The 27,993-nt window shown below is 39.8% G+C and overlaps 1 protein-coding gene across 3 annotated transcripts in view; it reads left to right on the top strand.

The window, feature by feature from the left end:
- The window catches only part of SPECC1 (sperm antigen with calponin homology and coiled-coil domains 1), a 490,294-nt gene that overhangs the window by 333,760 nt on the left and 128,541 nt on the right, over positions 1-27,993 (top strand). For all 3 annotated transcript variants that reach the window (XM_089685735.1, XM_089685734.1, XM_089685737.1), the window contains one exon: positions 26,355-26,500. In XM_089685735.1, coding sequence (XP_089541861.1) covers positions 26,355-26,500 — 146 coding nt within the window. The remainder of the gene's footprint in view (positions 1-26,354; positions 26,501-27,993) is intronic.

Raw genomic sequence — 27,993 nt, 5'->3', positions numbered from 1 at the left:
CCTGTAATATTTCCTCCCAGATCTGGACCAGGGCATTTTTGAGCTCCTGGACAGTCTGAGGTGCAACATGGTGGAGTCGGATGGACCAAAACATGATATCCCAGAGGTGTTCTATTGGATTTAGGTCAGGTGAGCGTGGGGACCATTCAGTGGTATCACCTTCATCCTCCAGAACCTGCCTGCATACTCTCGCCACATGAGGCCAGGCATTGTTGTGCACCAAGAGGAACCCAGGACCCACTGCACCAGCTTAGGGTCTGACAATGGGTCCAAGGATTTCATCCCGATACCTAATGGTAGTCAGGGTGCCATTATCTAGCCTGTAGAATTCTGTGTGTCCCTGCATGGATATGCTTCCACTGACCCACCACCAAAACGGTCATGCTGAACGATGTTACCAGACCCTTTCGCGTTTGTCACATGTGTCAGGGTGAACCTGCTCTCATCTGTGAAAAGCACAGGGCATCAGTGGTGGATCTGCCAATTCTGGTGTTCAATGGCAAATGCCAATTGAGCTCTATGGTGCCAGGCAGTGAGCACAGGGCCCAGTAGAGGATGTCAGGCCCTCAGGCCACCCTCATGAAGTTTTGTTTTTGATTGGTCAGAGACATTCACATCAGTGGCCTGCTGGAGGCCGTTTTTGTAGGGCTCTGGCAGTGCTCATCCTGTTCCTCCTTGCACAAAGGAGCAGATACCTGTCCTGCTGATGGATTAAATACCTTCTACAGCCCTGTCCCGCTCTCCTAGAGTTAATTCCTGTCTCCTGGAAACTCCTCCATGCTCTTGAGACTGTGCTTGGAGACACAGAAAACCTTATGGCAATGGCACATATTGATGTGCCATCCTGGAGGAGTTGGACTGCCTGTGCAACCTCTGTAGGGTCCAGGTATCGCCTCATGCTACCAGTAGTGACACTGACCCTAGCTAAATGAAAAACTATTGAAAAACACACAGAAAAGATGAGGAGGGAAAAAATGTAATTGGCCTCCACCTGTAAAACTATTTCTATTTTGGGGTTGGTCTCATTGTTACCCATCTAGTGCACCTGTTGTTAATTTCGTTCACATCAAAGCAGCTAAAACTGATTAACAACCCTCATGCTACTTAACTGACCAGATCAATATTCCAGGCATTTAACTGACTTGAGGTATACTCTGATTAAAAAGTGTTCTTTTAATTTTTTTGAGCAGTGTATTTATGATTGTATTGCAGACAGGCTGAGTATAGGGTAATAAATGTTATAATACCTTCTACAGCATGCTGGAGTCGGACTGCTGCTCAATGCAGAACTCAGCAGCCCAGGTCTCCATTGGTCTGACATGCCCACCCTCTCAGAGCTCCAATCACCAGCACTCATGCTCTCTGAGCAGCTCTGTTGATTGGAACATTGAGAAGGGGGCACATCAAACCACTAGAGACCCAGGCTGCTGCACTCAATGTTGAGCAGCAGTCTCACTCTAGTGTGCTTCCAAAACTTTTTTTTTTTAAACAAACCAAACAAACTAAATACTTTATATACATCCTAACTGCATTTCAGTAATAAGTATGGGAAAGATATGCATAAAAAAGATGTATAGGTGTAAACCTAGCCTGGCAAGCTGATTTTTCTTTTTCTTTTTTGAGTTCTACAATATAGCTAATAAACAAGCAGCATCAGATTTATATACCGTAGGTTGCTTTTAGTAGTGTAATACCTTCATAATGTATATCAGGTTGATGGAACTTGCCTACATGATAGCTTCTTTAGAGCAAATGAAAATATACATAAGATAATAGGAATTTTGATTAAAAAATAGGTTAGTCTTGTGTAATTTCCAGCAAGGTTCAACTACCTATTGGCTTTTGAAATGTCACTGGCACCTTGCTAGTAGATTTTTTTTTTTTGCTTGAGCGACCAAATTCACTATCTGCTCAAAGTAGTTATGTTTAATGTGTGTGTGTGCTGGATTGGTACTTTTAAAGCTGGCCATAAAAGGATCAAAATTTAGGTTGGTTCAGCAGGGCTGACCAAATATTGATCCATGTCTGGCCATTTTCGCTTAACAGAAGTTGATTCTGTCGAACAGGCTTGTGGTTGGAAAATTGTTTCTTGATCAGTGTCTGCAGCCAGCTTTCAGTCGAGAATTTCAGTGATCACAGTGGAGATCTGTGTATCAGAGAGTTTGGGTGGGTTTCCCAATAAGACATGGAAGAAGATCCATTTTGGAAGCTGACATATGCAGTCTGTTAGCCACTAGCTGCACCACCCTGTTTTTGAGAACTTTATAAAGGACCAGTGGATCAGAGCCCAATACTGAATTCCTCTATCGGCACATAGCCTTCCTGTATAGGACATACATCTCTGGCTGGCCATGAGTCTGATGTGCTCCTTCTGCTGTTAAGGGGGAAAAAGATGCTCACCGCTCAAGATCTTCTAAGAACTGGCAGAATAAATTCTGATGCAAGCAACAAAGATAAGAGGTAAGATACCTTCTAGAGTGCACAGCAGCTAATGATCATAAAACAAATGTGTTTGAGGATTTATGCTATACATAATGTGGAAGTGAAAAATGGAAGTATCTTCCTTAGCAACTAATTAGCAGTTAGCCTTTACCTGTACAAGAAAAAAAAATGACTGCAGTCTGATTGGTAGGGACATAGCGTCCAATCATCACTTACACATCAGTATTTTTATAAATAACTCAACAGTACCTCCTTAAGATGAAGATTTTATCATTCCAGCAGTTTTTCGAGTGTTACTTATTTTCATTGATAAACCATTAATCTCTCTAAATAGCTGAAATTTAGATGTGTGTATTGTTGCTTATAACATATTTGGAAATATACTTTAAGAGGAAAGTTGACTAAGTTCTTCGTTCAACTAAACTGCTGCAGGTACTGTGTGATTATCAATAAGGTTAGCCATACACACATAGATTTCTCTCATTCATCTAAAAGATTTCCACATCCACTCTAAACAGTTATTGTATTTAGGCAACTGCTGACAATCGTAGCTGTCTGAATACCCAAACAGTAACTGTATCTTATAGGATGCAGTCACTATTCAGCTGACAATTCTCCAACTGGCTCCTTCGATTTTTACAGTAAAAAGGTTTTTGAGCCGGGTAGTGCAAACAGAGACCCAAGGCTCGAACATCAGCGTATTTGGCAGAAATCTACAGAAATTCAAGCCACATATTCTTAGCAAAAGGAAGTGTAATTTTCCAAATTTTGGGACATTATGTAAAATCTGCATAAAAACAGAATGCAATGATTTGCAAATCTCAAGAACTCATATTTTATTCACAATAGAAAACATATCAAATCTTTAAACTGAGAAAATGTACCATTTTAAGAAAAAAATAAGGTAATTTTGAAATTGATGACAGCAACGTGTCTTAAAAAAGGGGCAGGGCCATGTTTACCATGGTGTAGCATCCTCTTTTCTTTTAACAACACTCTGTAAATGTCTAGGAATTGAGGAGACCCATTGCTGAAATTTGGGAGAGGAATGTTGTCCCATTCTTGCCTGATATTCAGTAGGATTATAACTGCTCAACAGTCCTGGTTCGTATGTTTCAATTCAAGATGATCAAATATTTTCAATTGATGAAGCACCCAGACTCTTCTACTATAAAGCCATGCTGTTCTCATAGATGCAGTATGCAGTTTAGCATTGTCCTGCTGAAATACGCAAGGCCTTCCCTGAGAGACATAATTGGAACTGGAGCATATGCTGCTTTAAAACCTGAATATAGCTCAGGATTGATGGTATCTTTCCAGATGGGCAAGGTGCCATTCCACGCACACTAATGCAGCCCCATACCATCAAAGATGCAGACTTTTGAACTGAGTGCTGATAAGCTGAAAGCTCCTGTTTCGTCTGAAGGACACAGTGCCCATGGTTGCCAAAAAGGGTGTAAAATTTAGATTTTTTTCCACTTTGCAACAGACCATTTTAAATGAGCATTGGTCCAGGGAAATTGGTAGCATTGCTGGATCATGATCAAATATGGCCAGGGGCCTGAGAATCACAGGCATTCAATATTGTTTCACCTTGTCCCTTGAGCACTGAGATTTCTCCAGATTCTCAGAATCATTTGAAATTATGTACTGTAGATGATGATATATTTAAAGTCTTTTCAATTTTAATTTGAGGAACATTATTTTGAAATTTAACAGTTTGTAGACACAGCTTTTCACAGATTGGTGAATCTCTGCCCAGGTTTACGTTTGAGACACTGACTCTCCAAAATGCTCTTTTGTACTCAATCATGTTAGTGACCTGACAGTCACTATCTGTGTGTATACAGTTGCTGTATGTTGAGCAGATATTTATATTTAATTATATATTTATATCTGTGGATATTTATATCTCTGGGTATATGACTTCGGCAGAGTGCTTCAGCAATATGGCGCTCATTTTTGCCTTACTATCGGCCCTCTGTGGTATGTGGTGTAATAAAAAAATAAAAAAAAATAAATATATATACATACATGCCACATATTGTGGCTAGCCCTGGGAACCTGGCCGTGCCAATGTACGTAAAGGCGCCTGCTATTTTCCACTGCTCTGTAGTGGCTGTACATCGTCTACTCGTAGTGCTACGTAGCAGCACTTTTTGTCATTTGTGTTTAAGCTGATTATTTAGCGGAGATTGATATAAGCCACCTTTTGGAATGTGTAGGACAGTACTACACTAATTGATGCTTATTGACTTGCCACTACACTGGCCCTCTATGGCTTCTAAACACTTCATCTATACTATGTATTGTGGCTATCTCTAGGAATATGGCCGTGCCCACGGACTCCAACAAAATGGCACCCAGTTATTGAGATTGGCTCTCTAGTAAATATACACTAGTTAACCAAGCTAGTTATAGAGGCTTGTGATCAATGTCAATGTATCCCCTGAAGATCTGCTAACATCACACCACCATTTTTGATCTCGGAACTGGCGGCCCTCTTTGTAAGTGCAGTGATTTGTTTTTACCATTTTGGCATGTGGATTCATCTTCATTGTACTTTAAGTGATTTTTAAGCAATTTAGTGTCTGGCTCCCTGCCGTGAGTGCTTTTTGCCTATACACTAGTGGTGCAGATGGTCCAGCATCCTTTAGTGGTGTGTGTTGCTACCACCAGGAGATCCCATGAGTGTGGATGGAGCTGGAGGACCATACAGAATGGGTCAAGATTGTTTGATACAAATGTGCTGTTGGCTTTGTCAGCAGCTGGGAATCTAGTGAGTGTGGTATTGTTTTAATTCCCAAGCGATGGTGGATATTTCAGATGGTGGAAGTCATGGATTGGATCACTGGACTCTTAATGAACTTTTCTCATTTATTTTTTTTTTGCATTTGCTGCTCACTTAATTTCTTCACCGTTTATGCTGTCACATGTTGATATTTATGTGATGTAGTACCACTTTTGAGATATTTACTTTTAGGCTCTGCACTTTGGCTTTTACTGTTGCCAATTAACCTAATTAGTTGCAAAATGTTCTTCCATCTCTTCTTTGTTAGTACCACTTACTTTACTAGCTTTTTGTTGCCCTGTCCCATCTTTTTGGACACATGATGCTGCAATCAATTTCAACATTTTTTATGAAATTGGTATATTTTCTTGCTTAAACATTAGATATATTTTCTGTTTTCTACTGTGAATGAAATATGGGTTTCTGAGATTTACAAATCATTGCATTCTGTTTTTATGTAGAATTCCACACAGTGTCCCAACCTTTTTGGAATTGGGGTTGTACTACAGATTCATTAAACTACAGAAAGGCAATTACACATAATTGAATTTTGCTTTTCTCATTCCTTTGCTAATCATAGTGGGTCCTATAGAGGTCTGCTGGGTTTGGAATGGTCTGTGAATTATAATTTTTCCCTCTTCAGTTTGCTTGTATCCAAAAAGGTTATCGTCGATTACATACAGTATAAACACATAAAATGTTACACTGACATGTTATATAGACTTTAACAGCGGCAGTAAAGTTTTCCCACTTTAATTGTTTCTTGTTTGTGTGTGCATTTATCTTTTCTGTCCAGTGTTAATTTTTATGTTTTTATGTACCTTTCCAGCTATATGTGTGCTTAATGTTGCAACTGTATATGCATTCTCACATAAGGAAGCGTCAACAGAAAGATTACCTCTCAACCACCCAAGATATTAAGTTCACACACACACACACACATATATATATATATATATATATATATATATATATATAAGTTTGTCACATGTATTTATTGACTTTTCTCCGCACAGTTTGCTATAATTTCTACCCTGTTTTTTTCAGTTATGCTGCCTGTGCCAGCTAGCAGTGGGATGAAGCTGAATAACTGGATCCAGAATCTGACAATGCAAAAGTGGACTTTTTTCTTTTAGAGCCACATTTCAGCTATTTTTCTCCTTTCGTTTTTACTGTCATCCATGGAGAATATATATGTATATATTGCAAGATAATTGAAAGGGAATTTCCAACAGGATCAGGTTGCTTAGGAAGAACTGCACCCCTCAAGGCTGGTTTTCACAGAACTAGGAGCTGCATTCACAGATCTGACCTACAGCACCACCTGGATGTGAATCAGAGACCGTGGCTTAGCTATTCAATTATAACCACATTCCAAGAGCGCCACATCCATTGTTTGAATGGACTTTAGGTAGATGCTAAATGTAGGCAAGATAGGGTTTTCTCTAATAATTTAGGGGGAAGCAGTTAAAACACTGGATTTGGAATAATTTGGGCATTAGGAAGGGTTTATGATAATATCTATAATAAAGATAATTATACCAAAAGCAGTAAGAAGTACCTGAGAGTCTAGTCTAATTTATATCTGGTAATCTGTCCCAGCCATCTGCAGACTGTTTTCCAGCAAAGTTCTTTGGTATCTCTTTTTAAAAAAAAATCTTAACTACAAGCAAGAGAAATATATATACTGGTCCAGTGTACAGAAAGGACTGTGTATATACAGTAAAATGCAAGGTCCCAGTGGTTCCAGATAATGCATCTGTATTATATTTTAAATGTTTGTTGCATCTCCTTAAAATCTTGGTTAGCAGTATTGTCAAGTATTAATTTTAAGATGTACATATTGACAGCTGGGCATGCAAGAAAATATTTTAGTTCTTTACCAATGTTACTACATTCTGTTGGTCATCTGCATTCTTAATTTTGACCACAAGCACAAATAAAGATGTATGTAGTCCTTCACATATGGGCATTATTTTATCAATCTGCTCATATATCATATATGGGGCACACCTGGCAGTACTAGGGTCGTTGGTTCGAATCCCAGCCACGGCACCTCCTGCCTGGAGTTTGCATGTTCTCCCTGTGCCTACGTGGGTTTACTCCGGGTACTCCGGTTTCCTCCCACACTCCAAAGACATGCTGGTAGGTTAATTGGATCCTGTCTAAATTGGCCCTAGGATGTGTATGTATAAATGTGAGTTAGGCATCTTATATTGTACGCCCCTTGAGGGTTAGGGACTGATGTGAATGTACAATATATATGTAAAGCACTGCGTAAATTGATGGCGCTTTATAAGTACCTGAAATAAATAAATATATGTATTGGTAGTTCACAGTTCAAATGTTAACTGTAGTGGTCTTCTTCCGAATGTTGAACTTTATTATTCAACCACTAGATGGCAGTGCATGCTTTTCAGTGTCTTTTGCAACCCTTTCACCAAGCCTGTGCTGGTCTAAGTTATTTTTTATATTTGGACAATGTTGCATTGAACAAATGGCTGTTTATTCTCAGCTCCCATAGCTGTTAGTGTTGCATATCTATTCACTGTTATGTCTCAGGTTAAATTGAAACCTCAGGCTAATATAAAAATAATTTAGTCCACTAATGTACTCGTTTAAAATCATTAAATATATTTTAAAATGGTGCTATTATGGCCTGAAATGTTTCTTATATTATCTTCCCACAATCCCCTGAAGGGTAGAAATCAGCAGAAAACTGGAAATAATGCATGCTGAAATGAAATGCACTATGCTTCTCTTCTAACAGGCAAGTGAAGTGTTTAGGTAACGAAACCGAGATAAAGAGCCAAGGAAAGGCTTCAGTATGGTAATACGCTTTCAAAAGTCGGAATAAGGGGACACAGCAAGCATCAATAATGAGTTGTCATGTCACCCTGTGGCTGAAATTACAAATATTTTGGCAGATATAATCATTCTTGTTCAAACATTGTATTATTTTTTCAAGTCAATAACAAATATAGAGCATACGAAATGCGTACAAGAAAGGGAGAACCAGCAGAACAGAAGTTATGGTGAAGGTATCGTACAAATTTAAGCAACAAGGAACCACATCCAAACAAAGAGAAATATTGCATTACAAAATTACAAAAAGAGGCTAAACATAGTAATGACCAGACGCGAGAGTGTAGCTCCCGAGAGCAATATGGGGTTCCATGATAGGAAACGGCAGTGGATGAAAGAGAGAGAGAATAGGAGTAGATTAGAGGAAAGAAAAGGGATTAAAGTCCAAAAGAGAGCAGGGTATGGAGAGGACGTGGTAGGGTAGACGACCCAGAAGAAAGAAGAGGGAGGGGTGTGTGACTACCAAAAAGGAGGAAGAGGATCCCGAGAGCAAACCAGGCTAAGGGTTGGCATATAGAACGTCCAGGGAACTGGGTAGGAGGTCCTCCTGGGTAGGGAGGAGCAATAAATTGTCGAAGTTTGGGGGGAGGTATCGTTCCCCCCAGAGAGCCCAGATAGATGTGAACTTAGAGACAGAGTCTGTGATGGTCGCTTCCACTTTCGCATGAATCATAGCTTGTGTCATCTTATTTCTAACCACTAGAACACAAAGGGACGGAGACTTCCAAGATTTCACTAAAATAGGTTTGGCCGCTGTGGTGACTTGTAAAAGGAGTTTGAATTGTGGTTTAGATAAGGAACGAGGCTTAAGATTGAGTAGAGCAATGGCCGGGTATGGGGAAAGGGGCATCGCGAAAAGAGAAGATATAAGGTTGAAGATTTCAGTCCAAAAAGCTTTGGCGACCGGACACGACCACCAAATATGGAAGTGAGTTCCCACCATCGCACAGCCCCAAAAACAATTGGGAGAATAGCTGGGAGTATATTTAGCAATCCGTGCCAGGACCAAGTACCAGCGGGTCAGGACTTTATAATTAGTCTCAACAGCTACTATGTTCTGCGAAGAGGATTTGGTTGCTAACCAAATTTGGTCCCATTCGGCAGGGCTCAGCTGGTGTCCAAGGTCTTCATCCCACTTAGTGACATAGGTAGGGTTAGAGGAGGTCTCGGGGATAAAAGAAGCGCATAGAGCGCCTAAATAAGACCTTTATTTAATGCCCAAATAGGAAATAGAACAGGGGGACCAGGAGATGGTAGAACGTGTTGCAGATGAGCCAACTCGTGAGGAGTAGGGAAATGTTTAATACTGTCGACTTTTGCGGATTGACCTGAAGGCCAGAGACGCGGCCAAAATCTTGGAGGAGCCGGAGTAAGTTAGGCAGATATAATAATTCAGATCAATATATAGTATAAGCCCTCCATATCAGTCATATATTAGGTGGGAATAAAATCTGACTTAAAGTGGTTCTAAATGCAACATTTTTTTTTTTTTTTTACCTTAAAGGGGTATTGAATGCAAAAGTAAACATTTAAAATATTGTAGCTTACCATTTCTTAGATGTGATGGCTGTATTGTTTTTCTTTTTTAACCACTTGCTCTCCAGAGGATATACCCCCTTCCTGACCAGGCCATTTTTTGCGTTGAGGTGCTGCATTACTTTAACTGACAGTTGTGTGGTCATGCAACGCCACACCCAGATGAAATTTACATCCTTTTTTCCCATTAATTGATCTGTCTTTCAGTGGTATTTGATTACCTGTGTGTTTTTTATTTTTTGTGTTATAAGCAAAAAAAAAAGACCATTTTGAGAAAAAAAACAATATTTTGGACTTTTTGCTATTAAATATGTCCAGTAAAAAAAATTTTAAAAATCAAATTTCGTAATTTCGGCCAAAATGTTTTCTGTGACATGTCTTTGCAAAAAAAAATCCCAATACGTGTAAATTAATTGATTTACGTGAATGATATAGCGTTTACAAATGGCGGTATAGATACTGAGATTTTTTTTTCTTCCACTAGTAATGGCGGCAATTAGCAACTTTTAGCGGGACTGCGGCGGGCATTCTGACACTGGGGTGAACTAACTTGGTGTCACTGACATCCCCAATGACACCAATACAGTGATCAGTGCTAAAAAACAGCACTGACACTGTACTAATGACACTGGACAGGAAGGGCTTAATGTGAGGGGCAATCAAAGGGTTCACTGTGTGTAGGGAGTGTTTTACTAGGGGGCGGGGGTGTGTGCTTCACTGAAAACACACTGATCAGGATGGCTGTGCTGAGCACAGCCAGCTTGAGCAGTGTGGCCGAGCTGACAGGAAGGAAGACTGTTTGTAAACAAAGCAATCTTCCTCCTTGTCTGTGATTGTTGGTAATCACCGGCCAGGACCTGGTGATTGACATCCACAGCAGCACGGGTAGGGCTCGCGTACGCCCCCTACCTGGAAATGCAAAATCATGTATATATACTTGATTTTGCGCACTCGTGCCGCCGTGTAGCAGTATATCTGCTATACTGCAGCGGGTAAGCGATTCAGCTTATTTTAATTTCATCTGGTGATTCAGCCAGTTAGTCTGTTGTTTTTCAAAAGAACAAGTTATTCTGCAAATGTAGCAGTTTAGTGGGTTGAGACAAAATATTTACCACGGACAGGGGTGTTTACAATGATCAGCTTTTATTTATTCATGTAAATCCTTTATCCCATGAGAACAAACTGTTGCTGTAATTACTTGTGTAATTACAGTAACACTCCCCAGCTGCTGTCCCAAGGTGCCGCATGTTCTCCTTCATCCAGATTGTTGGCACTCTAATACAGAAGGTGTGTTACTGGCCAGATCATGAGGAGAAAACAGAGGGGAAAAAGAGGGGCCTGGCCCTGCTGCTGTCAGAGTTTCCCATGAGACCAGGAAGAGCGATCCTGTGAAGATTCAGGGAAGTGTTTAGGGATGGGGGGGGGGGGGGGGGGGCGGGGGTAGTTTTTTTTTTTTTATCTTTAATGTAGGGAATGCATTAGGTAAAAGAACACACAGGGTGTGATTTACTAAAGTGAAGAGTGCAAAATCTGGTGCAGCTGTGCATGGTAGCCAGCTTCTAACATCAGCTTGTTCAATTAATCTTTGACAAAAAAGCAGAAGCTGATTGGTTTCTATGCAGAGCCGCACCAGATTTTTCACTCTGCAGTTTTTTTGGAAATAAACCTCATAGTCTTCCTCATAGTCACTCACCAGTGCGAGCTGGCGAGTGGAAATTTCAAGGCCTGCATTAGACCATATGACACACTGTTCAAAATCGAGTAGGAGTGTCATCTAATGAACAGCAGGTCGAAGATTCTGCCTGCTACATGCCCCACATTTTCTGAAGTTTTGTCAGGACACCTTTGTGATGTATTTTTAAAGTGGTTGTAAAAGCGAAACATTTTTCTACCTTAATGCATTCCCTGCTTTAAAGTGTTACTAAACCCACTACAGTAAAATCAGTCTGTACATGCAGTAAAGCATGCTTGATATACTCACTGTGGAACCTAAGGGGTAATCCTCTGCATTATGTAAAAAGGATGTTTGATCCTGTCTTCTCTGATCCTCCCCCTCTTCTACTGTCCTCAATTCAACTCCCGATAGAACAGGGCCTTGGGGGCAAGCTGAACGTGTTCAGTTTGGTGTGTATTACTAAAAAAGGTTTTTTCTTGGAAGGGTGCATGTGAGCATCACAGAGCCAATCCAGACAGAGGGTCAGGGGCCTGCAGCCTCATAGGAAAATCAGGAGAGAATGAAAACTCTTCCTACAAGCTTTAACCAGTGCTCTGCTGAACACTAGGTAGAAGTCACATGACTGCTCTAACTGCTGATGAGAAAAAGTATTTATCAGTTTATATTTACTAAAATAATTGCATTTCCATGTTCTGTGTACTGTGGGAGAATAGATATGAGTGCAGGGTCCTGGGTTTAGTAACATTTTAAGGTAAAAAATGGTTAAATAGTAATATTGCCTCCAAACCCCCTCACTCGATCCAGCCCTGTGCCCTTCTGTAGCTGTTCTCCCCACTCTCACATGCTTTCCATTGGCTCCCACTGCTGTCAGTCAAATCTTGTGACGTAGTGGCTGGGGTGGGGCCAAGCTGTGCTGTCTTTGTCTATGGACTCAAAGCGTGGCTCAGGATCAAGCCTGCAGGTGTGCCACAATAGGAAGCCACTTCCTATGGTGGCATACCAAGAAGTGGCACCAGGAGCGCCAGCAGGGGACCGCAGAAGAGGACGATTGGGGCTGGTAAGTATAACATGTTTGTTATGTAAAAAAGAAACTTTAATATCACTTTAATTTTATGTCCAGAATCTTCTTATGTGTATCTTCAAATTCACTGAACCTAGCTTTAACTTTAGAGCAAGCCCCCCATCACCCACTTTCCAGAGGAAAAGCAGTCAATACATGGGTGCTTCGTTGGATAGTGGGATGTTGGTTGATATCAGAGTACTTACGTTTGAGCAGGGTGAAGGCTGACATTTGCAGAATCAGTGTCCAACATTTATGTAAAAATTAACAATGGGCCTCCTTTATCTGCCCTTTAAGCTTGTTAAATATTCCACTGAAACTGTTTTCTTTGTATTTGTTCTGTGAGTTTAGAAAAATGAATTTTGTTGCACCTGCCAGAAATCCAGTAAGCTCATGTCTCTTTGCCTGTGCTGCACAGTTATCAGTTAGGATTGTTCCCATATTTTACTATGAATTACAGAACACCTCCCCTATGTTAATGGAGCAAGAAAGATGAATCAAGTTTCTAAAACCCTTCCTGCCCTAGTCAAAAATAATAAATAAGGTGAGCGCCACACCTTTTTAGTTATTATTTTTTATTTTATTGATGTGCACAGGGCACATCTATGAGCAGCTGCTGGGCAGTGAATGGTTAATAGTGAGAACAGGTGTTTTCTGTAATTCTATCCTAGGGTGACAACGCTGCTTCATTATGGAGACGGCAATGCGATTAAGTGTTGTCACTCTAGGGTAGGAAGTGTGTTACTCGCAGGATCACCAGTTTAAAATAAAGGGGAAAAAAAAACGGAAAAAGAAAATGAATTCAGCCATATCAAAGGACTGGTGAGCTGCCATATTTTTTTTTTTCTTACAGGGTTTAGATATGCTTTAAGCTCTAATCGCATTTCATTAAAGGGTAAAAAAAAAAACTGTATATGGGGTGCCCATACCTCTAACAGGACGTGTGTGTTGCCGTTCCTCCATCCTTTAGCATGTTATAGTTGGACCGATCTTAAAAAAAAAACAAAACTTCAGCTCCTATAGTACAATAGGCATTTCTCATTTTCTTCTCTATGCTTTCAAATACAAGGACAGACACAGGAATGCAGTTAGAATGTCATATCTTTTATTTTAGCTGTTCTCCCACTGTAGAGAAAGAATCATTAACTCTTCATATTGAGTGATTTCAACAGCTTTTCTTTTCCATTGAATTCCATTTAAGTTGTCCTAATTAACCATTTTTTTTCTTCATTAAAAATCATTGAAGTATTTTTTTAATTCACTTACAAAAAGTGTTGTCCTTTTGCCAGTGTTCCTTAAAGTTATAGTGGAGTTGGTTCTTTCCTCATTTCTGAATCAGAAGAAGGTGTCTAGTACCAGATTCACTATACACTTGTCTCCATAAATGCTTTGTCCTGGGTGGATCACAGAGCAGGAATGGAGATGTCTGCTAATCTCAGTGGTGAAGTCCGATTCTGTTGTGTCACTATATCTCACTTCTGTGTCTTTGTTAAGGTAGACATCTTATTATACATTAAAGTGATATTAAATTGAGAAACAAAAACATAATATCTTGCAATTTACCTATGCTTAGATGTGGAGGCTGCTTTAGATTCCTTTTTTATGTATCCCCTTTCTTTTTGCCTGGTAATCCTGCCAGCAAGTCAGTTATGTTTCTACTTCCTTTAACAGCAAAAATGACAGTGTTGAGACAAACTGTTTAACACTGCCAGTGGTACTTACAATGGTCAGTTTTATTCCTTTAGGTAAAGCCTTTTATCTCAAAAGAAAAAAACTGTTGCTGTAACTGTTAAAAAAGTGTAAGCTGGAGTTTGGCTTTGCGTGTAAAGTCCATCTAAACCTTCTATTCCAGTGGTCTCCAAACTGTGGCCCGGGGGCTGGATGCGGAACTTGTCTTATTTATCCCACCCTTGGGGCACTATTTCATCCACTGATACAACAATGGTGCATCATTTCCTCCACTGAGACCAATGAAGGGGCACGATTCTTCTCAATGACACATTATGGGGGTCAAGTCCTCCTAATGATGCCAACAATGGGGCACAGTTCCTCACAATGACACCAACAATGGGGCCTAATGACACCAATGATGGGGCATAATTCCTCCCAATGATACCAAGGTTGGGGCATGTATTATTCCCACTGACATCAGGACCTTTTCTACTCCCAATGGCCACAGTCCAGCCCCCCTAAAGTCTGAAGGACAGTAAACTGGCCCTTTGTTTAGAAAGTTTGGAGACCCCTTCCCAGACTGACAATGCTGCTGTCCAGGGGTGGCTCTGTTGCTTCTTCAGTGGAGTGGAGACACCTTATGGCAGAATCACCAGGTGACATGAAGGAAACCAGGCTTAAAAAGAAAATGAATGCAGTTATGGATTGGTAAGCTGCAATATATTACATTTTTGTTTTTGGTTGTATTACTGCTTTAAGTTCACTTATCCTTAGCAGGCCCATTCTTTTCCTCAGCAGTTCTGTTGGAGAACAGATTTACCTGTCCCTGCTGAGCTGTGTAGCCCAATTCGTATTTCCCAGCTTGTTTTCAAAATCCACTCGGGCCCTATACCTCCCACTCGTATGACCACCAATTCCATTCATTGCAATGTGAAAGTCTGCACAGCACTGTCCAATTGAAACATAGACCGCTAAGTACATGCTCCTACAAAACTGCTGTGGAAGGGATGAAGGCCCACTTAGGGTAAGCACATCCTTTTGCCAATTGCAAAAAGACTGCAGATTTTCCAGCCTATCCAATCACTCTTGTTTCCATCTAAAAATTGTAAGTGATTGAAAGCATGTCTAACCACGGTTTAATTTTAACGTATATATTTTAAATGCCCAGACCACCAGATTACCGAAAGATCACATTGGTGGCCATCATTCGGATGTGTAAAAAACTGTAGACCTATGGCACCCAAATGTGCATGGTGTGGGACAGAGGGAACCGAGGCACTGAACTGAGTTTTATTAAGACAACAGACTCCATTAGAAGGGAATTGATCTAAATTGAAATAAGGAAGATAACTTTGCTGACTTGTTTTTGAAAGTAAATAGCATGTTCCTGATCCTTGCTTTACTACTTCGTGAGTCACTGACCCAGGACCAGGATGTAACCAGTGAAGTTTCAGGACTCCTTGACAAACTTCTTGAGGATCAGTGTCTCAACAAATTTTATAGGAGGGGGTAAGGTTGTCAGTCCCACAGTCTGCAGCTTGGAAAACGAGTCAACAGTATTCGCTCTAATATTTCTATTGTAATAGGTTGCTTCTACAGCTGAGTGAATGCTCCTAGGTTCTTGAATATAGCTGAATATATGACTGGCTTCTGGCACACTGTGAATAATTGTGATGTAAAATTTATGGAGCCATTGTCTGGGACTGGGCTGTAGCAGTATATTAAGAAGCTCGTATATTTTTATGAACTGTTTGCAAATGTGAATTAATATACTATAAGCTGCCATTTTCTCTGTTCTCCTGTGGAAGGAATTAGTGGTAATGTCAGCTGAATTTTCTTAAATGAAATATTTTCCTACACAGAATAAAAATGATGATGTATACCATTTCCTTTGTGGCTGGTTTGTTCTAGTGCCATTTCTGTTGCATGAATGATGCTGATGGAAGTTTAATTTTATAGGGGTTACGTGGAAATAAATGCTTAACTGGAAAAACCTATAAAAACGTATTTTTGAAAAAGCTGCGACCTGAATCAGGTTTGGAACTCACTTTGCTGATTCGCAGAAGAAAAGTCAGACCATTTCACTTGTATTTATCAGCAAACATCAGGCCAGCAAACAAGAAAATGGGAGAAGCGAGTTTTAAATGTTGAGAAAACTGCTACAGTTTTTTTGGGGAAAAACAGAAACAAGGGGCATCAAACTCTTGTAGAGGAAGGGAAAGGGACGTCCAGGTAAATGTACTGTATATGCCAGTGTTCTATAGCAGGACCAGCCCTGTGAATTGTTTTGTAGTGTTCCGACTTCTCCACATTGTAAATATGGTAAATTTCAAAACGCGTGAAAAAAGTTAAAAACCAGCCGAATCGTGAATAACTAATGAATGAAAATTTTATGCTCAACTCTTAAATTTTTCTAAATGGAATGAATGAATTGTGAAGTTTGTAAAAACTTCTATGGCCTGGTATGTGTTGGAAAAGAAGTTCAGCATTTGAAAAGAAAAGGATGGGTTTGACCTGCCTTCCCTGCAGTTCAAATGCAACTCCATAGGCCATGCTGTGTTTAAAGAAACACAGCAAAACACACAGCAGGTCCAGTGCATCCTATGGACTGTCATAGACCGCTGTGCTGTATTCAAGTTAACAGAAATTTGATGACGTGTTTTATGTGCATTTCAAATACAGGAAAACAATTGCCATGTACATCAGCCCTAAAACAGACAGTCAAAACATGTATCCGAGGCTAAAGAACTATTGATTCACAAAACCAGTGACCATTACAGAATTCCATCATCCATTGCTGGTGAAAATGGGAAATTTAACTCACGTTCAGAGGTTTCTCTAAAAATAACTGATTGGAACGAAATTGGATGTGTTTCCTCATAATTTTAAAATAGTTGTAAACCTCAGACGTGAAATAGTACAGTACTCTGGACTGAGACAAGGACACATATGGGGATATTAAGTGTCATTTCTGTCCACTGCCTTGTTCTACGAGCATGAATCACTTCTGACTAGTTTTTCTGACACCAAGAGGACCCTTCCCTCCAATCAGCTTTCAGAGCTTTCCTCACTGATGTAACATTAACTTCCCATCCCCTGTTTTTCAGAGCTTAAAGATCCTGTGTAAATTCTGCACTTTAAAAGAGTAGAGGAGATAAGGTGTGGCAAGTCTGGTTAGATAGCCCTTCAGCCTCTGCTGAAATTGGGTCCATCTTCGACTTCCTATGCTTTAGTCTGTTATTTGGCAAGTATTTGGAGGCCCCCTATGGAAATAGTTTTTTTTTCTTTTGACTGGTCATGATCTATGGTACATTATACTTCCCCTAATTTCAAGGACAACACTATATTTGGGTATCTAACCTCTTGAGGTATATATTTTTTTCTTGTAATATCCTTACTGTATATGGACATTATTGTTGACATCTCTTCTACTTGTGGCTCATGAAGGTTCCGGTATCCAATATAGCTATTGCGTGGCTGGTTGGGGGAGCCTGGTTTGAGGGGGAGTATATATAGGTATAGGTTTCCATCTTAATTGGCCCTGCGAGGCCGCTGACTTCTTTTGAAGTTGTTTTCTGTTTTACTTTTTTTGTATGTGTTGTATGCATACATAAAATTCAACAAAAATTATTTTATAAAAAGAAGAGGCTATAGGGGAAAGATGACAGTAGATGAACAGGTGCAACTTATGTAGGAGGATTTGTTTTATCTCTTTCATAGCCCAGTCACTTCACTTGGTATATGTAAGGGTTTACAACCACTTTAAGTGTACTTTTTACATGTTCTAAGTCTGAAATATTTTCAGATTTTCATATCAGAGCTTTGGGCCTCACCCGAAAAGCAGGGTGTCTGTGCAGTGTTAGCATCCACTCATTCAGTTCTCCCACCTATAACCTCCATTCACACAGGTCTCCCACCTTTTAGCCTCCGTTCATGCAGCTCCCACACCTTTAGTTTTCACTCACTCTGCTCATCCACATTTACCTTAGGTTCACACTTTCCAGATTCCAAAAATGCAGTACAGTTCATTTAACATTATTTCCTATGGCTCTAGTTCACATCTGTGTGTTTTGAGCCGATGTGGATTTTTGAAAGGTTCAGGGACTTTTTTTCCTGCAGCAGATTGCGTTTTGCATGTGATAGATAAAATGTTTAGTGTAATATAACACTTTTGGTAGGTAAATAGTTCATTTTAATAGAGGTTTAACAAAGAACAGAGGTGCAAAGAGGGACAGAGGGATTTGTTTCCAAAAGGATAGTCCCACCTAATGATGGGCAGGTGGGAGGTATGCATATGTCGTAATTTTTAGGCTTGGTTTACACTACTGCAACCTGGCCAGGTGATTTGCTGGTGACTTGAGTATGACTATAATATGACTTGATGCACGACCTTCATGTCATATGACTTTACCTGGGTTATCTTTCTGTAAGTTGGATCCAAATCATGTCAATATAGATGAGCATCCAGCTTGGAGGTGACTTTCATTAAAGTGTATGGGTACAAGTCAGATATAGTAGAGGTTGCCTTGAAGTAGTACAGGAACCTTTTCTAAAGTTGGAGCAACTTCCGTAGTGCTAATTGAGACCGCTCTCATTGACTAACATGGGATCTAACATGTGATGCGACTTGGGGCTTCACAAATCTGATCCCAAGTCGCAGCAGTGTGAACTGAGCCATAGGTAGGGTGAGACATGGACAGGTAGATGAGTTGATGGAAGCTGGTGGCAGTGCAGTATGGGTAGGAAGAAAATGACCAGGTTTAACTTCTGAAAGCATTTTCCATTGAGCATTTGGATTGAAGGAGGGGTCTGAACATCTAGCTAATTCGCATAAATATTAGTAGCTGAAAAAATGTGAAATGTGTACAATAAAGGACTTGATTTAGGCTAAAAAAAAGTTTATCTGTTTGTTGTAAATTGAGTCTATCTGAATTATCTGGCTGCTGATTTAAAAACCCATCAGAAGGCAGTTATATAACTGAGAATAATGCAGTTTTTTTTTTTCCCGGTTCTTGAACCTGCCCGGATATGTTATGACCTACTTTGCCATAGCCAGATTTGTGTTGTGGCTTGTGCACAATTAAAGTGGTTGAACAGGTAGAAGGTTTTTTACCTTAATGCATCCTTTTCATTGTGGTAAAAAGCCTTCTGACACCCCCCCCAATCATAATACCTGAGACTGGTCTCGATCGAGATCTGTGCCTGAGTGCATCAGCTCTCTCCATTCTCTGTCTCCTCAATGGGCAGAGAGGCAGCAGCGGGAGTCATTGACTCCTGCTGCTATCAATCACAACCTGTGAGGAGAGGATGGTGCACGGGGCCGAGCCGTTCTGTGTGTATCATTGGAGACATAGAGCGCAGCTCAGGTGTGAGCCTGCACAAGCTGCATGCTATGGGGGCACTCAGAAGGAGGGAGGAGCTAGGAGAGCTGGGAACCTGAGAAGATGATTTGAGCTGCTTTACAATCACTTTAACACCATTCTTCCCTTTTGTTTTATATGGAAATGGAACGCTTATAAGTTATTGTTCCCAGCTACCTCTGTGGACTACAAGACACCTACCCCTATGTTGTGGAGATGTGTTCTGTAGTCCTGTCCTAGCGTGACAACACTGCTCTGCCACAGATACATTAGAATGAGTGAGAGTTGTCAGTCTAAGACAGGAGGTGTGTTACTGGCAGGAGCACAAGGTGAAAATGAAGGGTAAAAAGCCTGAAAAAAGACAACTATTGCAGCCCATGCATCTAAGTGCTGGTGATCTGAAATATATTACATTTTGCTCAGCTTCAGTGTCCCTTTTAACAGGGTCTTTTTGTAGCAGCAAAAAAGACTGGGCAATTACGTGACCATTGTGATTGACGGTTACAGTAGTCACATGATTGGGAGTCGGTTCTGTGAACTCCTGATCTTTTTTAGGGACCGTGACAGCTCGGTCATGCAACCTGGGCCACCCATGGATGCATATGTGCAATGTGTGGATATTAAAAATCCACCCTCTTTGCTGCGTACATGTGCATTACGTAGACATCAAGAGGCTAAAAGAAAAACTTTCTATGGTTCAGTAGTTGTAATTAACTGAATGTTATCAAACAACAATTTATATGGATCAGTGCAGGGCATCTTGCCATAAAGTGTTTAACCACATTATAACTTTATACGTTGGCGTGTCTTCCACAGCCCTGCAACTATTTAATTTTAAACAGTGCATTAAAACATTAAAAATGTATGGCTTCTTTAATGCAAGTATTCTAAAAATGGTTGTGAAGGCTTTTTTTTCCTAAAATAAAAAAGTGGTTTATGCTTACCTGCTTTGCGAATTGGTGTTGCACAGAGCAGCCTCTTACCTCCTCTTCTGGGGTTCCACACCGATGCTGTGTGCTCCTCCTCTTGTGTGTGTGCCCCCCTAACAATTACCTCAGGGGGGCACACATGCTGGCATGCTCCTGAGCCGGGCTGTGTGCATCCATAGCCACACAGTGAGGCTTGGCTCCGCCCCCTGCTTCCTCTTCACAGAATTTGATTGCTAATGGCTCCTGCTGCTTTTAAAGTGTTGCTAAACCCACAACAGTAAAATCAGTCTATATATGTAGTAAAGCATGCTTGTTATACTCACTGTGGAACCTAAGGGGTTAATCCTCTGCATTTTGTAAAAATGTTTCATTCTGTCTTCTCTGATCCTCCCCTTCTTCCAGTGTTCCCCTCTTCTACTGATCAGATATATCATGTGGAGACACTGCACATGCTCAGTTTAGTGTGTATTGCTGGAGAGGTTTTTTTTTCTTGGGAGAGTGTATGAGATCAGCAGAGGGCCAATCAGCACCGCCGCAAAGGCCAGGGGTTTTGCATCCTCCTAGAGAAAACTACTCCTACAAACTTTAACCAGTGCTCAGCTGGACATTGAGAGATGTCACAAGACTGCTCTAACTGCTGATGAGAGAAGGTATTTAGCAGTTTATATTTACTAAAATAATTGCATTTCCATGTTGTGTGTACTGGGGGAGACCAGATATAGTGAATGCAGGGTCCTGGGTTTAGGAACACTTTAATCTGGCCTGGGAAACCAGGGGGAGAGACCAGCGCTGCTGCCGACAGGCACAGCACTGGATAGAGAGGACTCGAGTAAGTGTATAAAGAACAGGTAGTGGGACATTTTTTACATTAATGCAGGGAATGCATTAAGGTAAAAATGATTTGTCTTTATAACCAATTTAAATTGTTTTGATACTATGTAACATACATTTTGGATGCACACAATCCCCTTGGGGGAGATAAGGGAACACATTCTGCAATTTGACATTGGATGAGGTGTACATGTGGACTCCTTTTCACTGTTGGAAGGAACTGGGGGCTCCAGCACACTGTAGGGTACCATTATAGTATTCTCTGCTTATTCTATTGAGACAAAAGTATATTGTGTCATACGACTTCATATCCATCAATTTCCGCTTCCAGTCAACATTCTTCCATTATTCCTGTAAGTTTCTCTCTAATTATAACCATGATAATGACTTCTGGTTGCCTTCCAACAGTAATAAAAATACCAAACACATCCCCACACATCTCTGGTGTCCATTAGTGGCTCTTGTAATGGTAGAAGAATGTGACATTCATATTAAGGATAAATAGAAAACCCCCAAACTGAACAATGTTTGTTCTAAACATATTTTTGTTTGTGGAAGAAACGAAAATCATTGTAAACCTCTTGCATATTTTCTGAAGGCTTGATGCCATGTACACAGAATAATAGGAAAAATGGGTGGTATGAGTTTTGCATCAGGAATATCCGCTACCATACCTGGCAACCATACCTTGTGTAATAAAAGTGAGCCCTGGTGGTTATAATAGGCCAGGTGGTTTTATGTTTATCTGTTCCGGGTGATTGTGCTGTTTTGTTCGACAATTTAGTGTATAACATATTAACAATCATATCTGGTGACCTTTGCACACAAAAGTCTTAAATAAATATTTTCATCCAGGTTGATCAAATTTATACCAGTCTTCAGTATTCCCCGTGAGTATAGAAGTGATTCCCATTTTCACAATCGTACAACAAACACAATCACATATTGTTGCTCAGCCTATTATAGGTATACGCTTTATTTTTCCAAGTAACCCCACTATGTTAAATTATCACAAATATTGACATGTGCACCTTTCTTAATGGTACCCTGCAACTGTGTATAAAGATTTTCTTAACAATCTAATAAATTTAATATTCATTTAAAAAAAAATATATATATTTTTTTTACTCGCGCTAGAACCTAATGTGGTGTCAAAAACAAAATATAATAATTATAGTGTAATACTATTGTGAATGTGCAATACTGAATATGACGGACTCCTGCTCTTTTAAGGTTTTAAATCCTCAAACACTAACATTAACTGTATAAGTGCTGCCTAGTCAAAGTGGATAATAAAATTAAATATTGCACGCATGCACTGCATTTGTTTATATTTAATGCTATTATTATCCACTTTGACTAGGCAGCACGTACACAGTTAATTTTAGTTTAAAATAAAAACAATAATTTTCTTGAAATCCATGCTATTATGTTGAAGATCCCGAGTCTGTTGTCACAGAGCATGGAGCACTTGTGGTGGGAGGTCAGTGTATAGGAGCATGTTACACCATAGTATGACAATGTTTTTAGTGTCTTTTAATAATCACTATATATATATATATATATATATATATATATATATATATATATTACTGCATATTTCCATTGGATTGTTTTTATCAGATTTGGATCTGTCATGCTCTGTACAGTAATATTGACACAAGTTTTTTTTTCAGCTTTTACTAGTGGAAATGTTTTGATTATTGTAGTGGAGTATTTCAGTAACACTTTGCTCCAATTAGTCATTAAAAGCTCCATATAGTCCGCCTTATCATTTTCCATGCAGACAAATGAGGGACAGGAAATAGGCTTAATTCTCCAAAGACTTTCTCCTCTGATTCTAATTTACTATGCTTCCGTCTCATGGAAGATGCTTGCAAATGGATGTATACGGAAATATCAAACTTCACAAGAAAATGTCTTGTTTTCCATTTCCATTTTATGAGGCCTTTTATAGCTGTCTTACTCAATTGCTTTATGATGGTTAAACCAACTAATGGAAAGCTACAGAAAATATCAAGTCATATTTGCCTATTAGCCATTGGTTACTTTGTTGGTGACTCTCCCTGACCTATGCTGCCCACACTGCTAAAAAAAACTACTAGTTAATAGTTTAAATTACTAGTTAGTAGTTCAAAGTACTTTGGACATGAACAAATTTTTGTTCTCTGCTGATGTATAGATGGTATAGATTTAGTAAAACCTAAAGTGTAAGATGCAAAGGTTATGTAATTGGGACATAAAACCTATGGCAATGAGGCAGCTGGCATCTTTTATTGTTGTGGTAGGAGAAGCCATAAAAGTATAATACCAATATTGTACAACTAAAAGACCAACAGTATGGGGACACCAATGGTTTAGGTGTTTTCAGTGAAGAATGCTGTTAATGCTACGGCATACATTTTAGACAATTGTGTGTGCCCAACTTTGTGGCCCTTTTGTGTTCCAACATAACTGTACCCCAGTGCATACAGCACGGTTTATAAAGATTGTATTTGATGAGTTTGATGTGGAGAATTCCAGCGGCCTGCACAGAATTCTGTCCCCAACCCTACTGAGTACCTTTTAAGATGAAAACTGACTGTGAGACAGGCCATGTCCAACATGAGTACCCGACTTCACAAATATTCTTCTGGCTGATCAGACACACAAAATACCACATATACACTCCAAAACCTGGGAGACTATTATAGCTACAAAAAGGACCAGCCTTAAATTAATGCCAATGGTTTTCAAATGGGAAGTCCTACAAGCTTATATACGTTTGATGGTCAGGCATTCACATTTTTGCCATATAGTGTATGTAAGCTAACATAAATGCATGTAAACAGATTGATAAGTTACTATCTAGAAAAGCATTTAAGATCCGCTGGGATATCAATGCTTGTTCAAAAGTTTTCAAATAAACTCACTGGCTCTGGTAAGACAGCTCTCAAACATACAGGCCTCCCTCATTTGGTATCCAGATGTAGCTTAAAGAACAAACAGGCACCAAACCAAAACATAAGAGTCCAAAATACCTTTTAATTGTTCTTAATTTGAGCTCATAAAAATATCCAATGCATTTTGGGGACAAGAGAACTCCCACTTCATAAAAGCAACAAAAAGAAAAAAAAATTACACACACACAAATTTACTAAAGCTGGTTCACGCAGAATCTCGTGCACTTCTGCACAGATACCAGTCAGCTTACAGGTTTTATTGCTAAAGCTTAATTCAACAAGGTAAAATTAGAAGCTGATTGGCTACCATGCACAGGTACACCAGAGTGAACCGGCTTTAGTAAATAAACCCCACTCTGTGTGTATGTGTATACAGTGGGGATCGAAAGTTTGGGCACCCCAGAAAAAAATGTGTATTAATGTGCATAAAGAAGCCAAGGAAAGATGGAAAAATCTCCAAAAAGGCATAAAATTACAGATTAGACATTCTTATAATATGTCAACAAAAGTTAGATTTTATTTCCATCATTTACACTTTCAAAATAATAGAAAACAAAAAATGGCGTCTGCAAAAGTTTGGGCACCCTGCAGAATTTATAGCATGCACTGCCCCCTTTGCAAAGCTGAGACCTGCCAGTGTCATGGATTGTTCTCAATCATCGTCTGGGAAGACCAGGTTATGTCAATCTCAAAGGTTTTAAATGCCCAGACTCATCTGACCTTGCCCCAACAATCAGCACCATGGGTTCTTCTAAGCAGTTGTCTAGAAAACTAATACTGAAAATAGTTGACGCTCACAAAGCTGGAGAAGGCTATAAGAAGATAGCAAAGTGTTTTCAGATGTCAGTATCCTCTGTTCGGAATGTAATTAAGAAATGGCAGTCATCAGGAACAGTGGAAGTTAAAGCAAGATCTGGAAGACCAAGAAAAATATCAGACAGAACAGCTCGCAGGATTGTGAGAAAAACAATTCAAAACCCACATTTGACTGCACGATCCCTCCAGAAAGATCTTGCAGACACTGGAGTTGTGGTACACTATTCCACTATAAAGAGATACTTGTACAAATATGGTCTTCATGGAAGAGTCATCAGAAGAAAACCTCTTCTATGTCTTCACCACAAAAATCATCGTTTGAACTTTGCAAATGAACATATAGACAAGCCTGATGCATTTTGGAAACAAGTTCTGTGGACCGATGAGGTTAAAATTGAACTTTTTGGCCGGAATGAGCAAAGGTACGTTTGGAGAAGAAGGGGCACAGAATTTAATGAAAAGAACCTCTGTCCAACTGTTAAGCATGGGGTTGGATCAAATCATGCTTTGGGGTTGTGTTGCAGCCAGTGGCACAGGGAACATCTCACGTGTAGAATACATACATACTTATGTTTATATTCTGTTCTGTTTGATCTTCCCCAATCTAATCTATATTTGTATGCATGTGGGTGCTTTTTACTATGCATCATTAGTTTCTCAACCTCTCATGGAGTATCAACATATAGTATGTTTCAGAAGTCATATGTGGAATAGCAATAGAGACCCTTTTCTAAATGTTTTGCCTTGCTTTCAGTTTGATATAATTTGCTAATTTTTTATAGAAAACCATGGGTAGCAAGAGGGTCTATCAGTTTATCTACCATGTACGTGTTCCACTTGTGTCACTTTGTGGGTCTGAACGTTTGTTCAAAGGAATGCAGTTGATTGCATGAATTCCTTACATATCAGTATATTTACTAACAAAAAGAGAGATTTCCCGCTGATGCCTTTCAGTGGGTGGGCTTCAACGCTGAGCAGCTGCATATATGCTTCTATTTGTAAATAGGTTACTGTGCTGAGAGCACATTCCCAGCACAGCATCTAACATCCAATGAAAAGTTAATCACAGCTGTCATGTGATCGAAATGCCTGATTCTGCCTCCTAGCATTTAGATCCAATTAAAGGGTTGGGAGGCAGCTCCAGGAAGTGGTTAATGGAGACCATTGTCACAGGAACAAGTGTCCCTATTGGAAGGTTCCCTTCTATTACTGTTCTAGCAGCAACTCAAAATTTTGGATTTAGACTCATTTCCATTCCCAGAAACAGTCTCGGTCAGGATAATTAGAGGGCGTAAATCTCCCAAAGGAGGGAAAAACAATTCAAATTCTGAGAGTGGTTCTTTCCCTTTACCACTCTATCTAAATCAAAAAAGAACTACTATAGCCTTTAGTTAGACTTAAAAATTTTGTTTTTGACCAAGTCTGTCATTTCACAGGAAGGTATTGCGTGAAGATGGTCCTGTAGATGGGGATAATTCTATCCGATGGCAGGGTCTTGGGGGCAACCAAATATCCAACTCTTCTAGTGAACTTCCAGCTACAGTGAAATCCTTAATCAAGTCATTTGACACAGCCCCGCAAGGTAAGAGATGTCTAATGCATGAATCACTTAATTTCTCTCAGAAAGTGTTTCAGTATTTGCACACAGAAGAAAACAATGCGAACAATTGCCTTGGAAAGAAACGTCTGAGTCTTTCCTCCTGTTTGAGTTTAGGTAGCTGTGGCAGATTTGCACAGATGTTAAAGTGACAGATTTTTTTCTATCCTATGCTTAGATGTGATACTGCTACATAGAGTAGGATGGTAGATGCACAGTCACTGTATGTTGTCATTATTGGTTCTTTTACAGACCTAACTCTATTTACAGTGGCAAGAAAAAATGTGAACCCTTTGTCAGTAAAGACACAAGAAATGAGAATTATTTGTGTGTTATCAGCTTAAGCACATTGTGTTTGTCTATTGTTGTGACTTAAGCCAGCCATAGACTGTTCAAATCTCAGCCGGTTCAGCAGGGACCAGCTGAGATTCGAACCATCAATCGATCAACTTGAGTGCTACCAGCTTTCAGATCTTACATGCAATTATTGCTAGCCACTATTAGCAGTAATCACTGTGTTCTCCCAGCAGGGATGGCTCTCCCTGTCCCCCCCCTCTCTGCTGGGAGAACACAATGACTCCACATGAGGGATTTCCACGTCAACACCCGTGGTTGCAGGGGAAAAAAAAGCTCCATCAATGGCTGGTTTTAGATGAAGGTCAGATCAAATTTTATGATAAATTACTGCAGAAAAAATGTAATTCCAAGGGGTTATGATTTAGCATATACAAGAAAAATTGTTAAGTGTATGTATAGCCCAAAGTTTTTGTTTTGGATAGAGTAACAGAGGTTAAAAGGTTGTTTTTTTTTTTTTTTTTTGTCTGTGTACCATTGGGGAAATTTCCTGTATCTTCCCTTTCCAGAGACACAAGTTAGTGGAAATCTCCCAAAGTGAGTTTAAGTGTACCCCCTTAGACAGTTTGCCCTGGAACAGACATCCCCAGTGGAGGTTTCCCCTCAATTCTTGTTCTGGAAAGCGCTCCAAAATTTTTGATTTCCCCTCATTTTATTTCTCAGTGACAATGGTCACCACTACAAATAGAGTGGTGAAGCAATAAAAATTGGACAGAAGGCCTAACCCTTCCCTAATCCAAAGTTAAAAGGTTTTGTTTAGAGATGCACTTTCGAACTGATCCTAAAATTGATTCCATGCTCTATGAAACCCCATGAACCCACTTAAAGAGGTACAGATGTGACCTCCAGACCTCGTCAAGGAGTACTGCTCCTGAAGCTGGCAGTTGCCACTTTTAAGTTTCAAAAGACAGTTCACATAGCATCAGGCAAGGCAGATTAATGCATAACTTAAAAGTCTATTGTGTGACCTGTACTCATAAAATCCTTGAAAACATGGTAAAGTGGTTGTAGACCACAAGACAAAAAAAACAATGGGCCCCAGCAGGTTTAGGTTATAATGTACTAGTATGTACCGCATAATAGTACATTATGACACTTACCTGTACATGGAGCCATCCAGCGCA

Source organism: Staurois parvus, unplaced genomic scaffold, assembly GCF_062004578.1.
Source record: "Staurois parvus isolate SC_StPar_1 unplaced genomic scaffold, SC_StPar_1.0 ptg000382l, whole genome shotgun sequence".
NCBI classification, from domain to species: domain Eukaryota; kingdom Metazoa; phylum Chordata; class Amphibia; order Anura; family Ranidae; genus Staurois; species Staurois parvus.
This window is presented reverse-complemented; position numbering and strand designations above follow the sequence as displayed.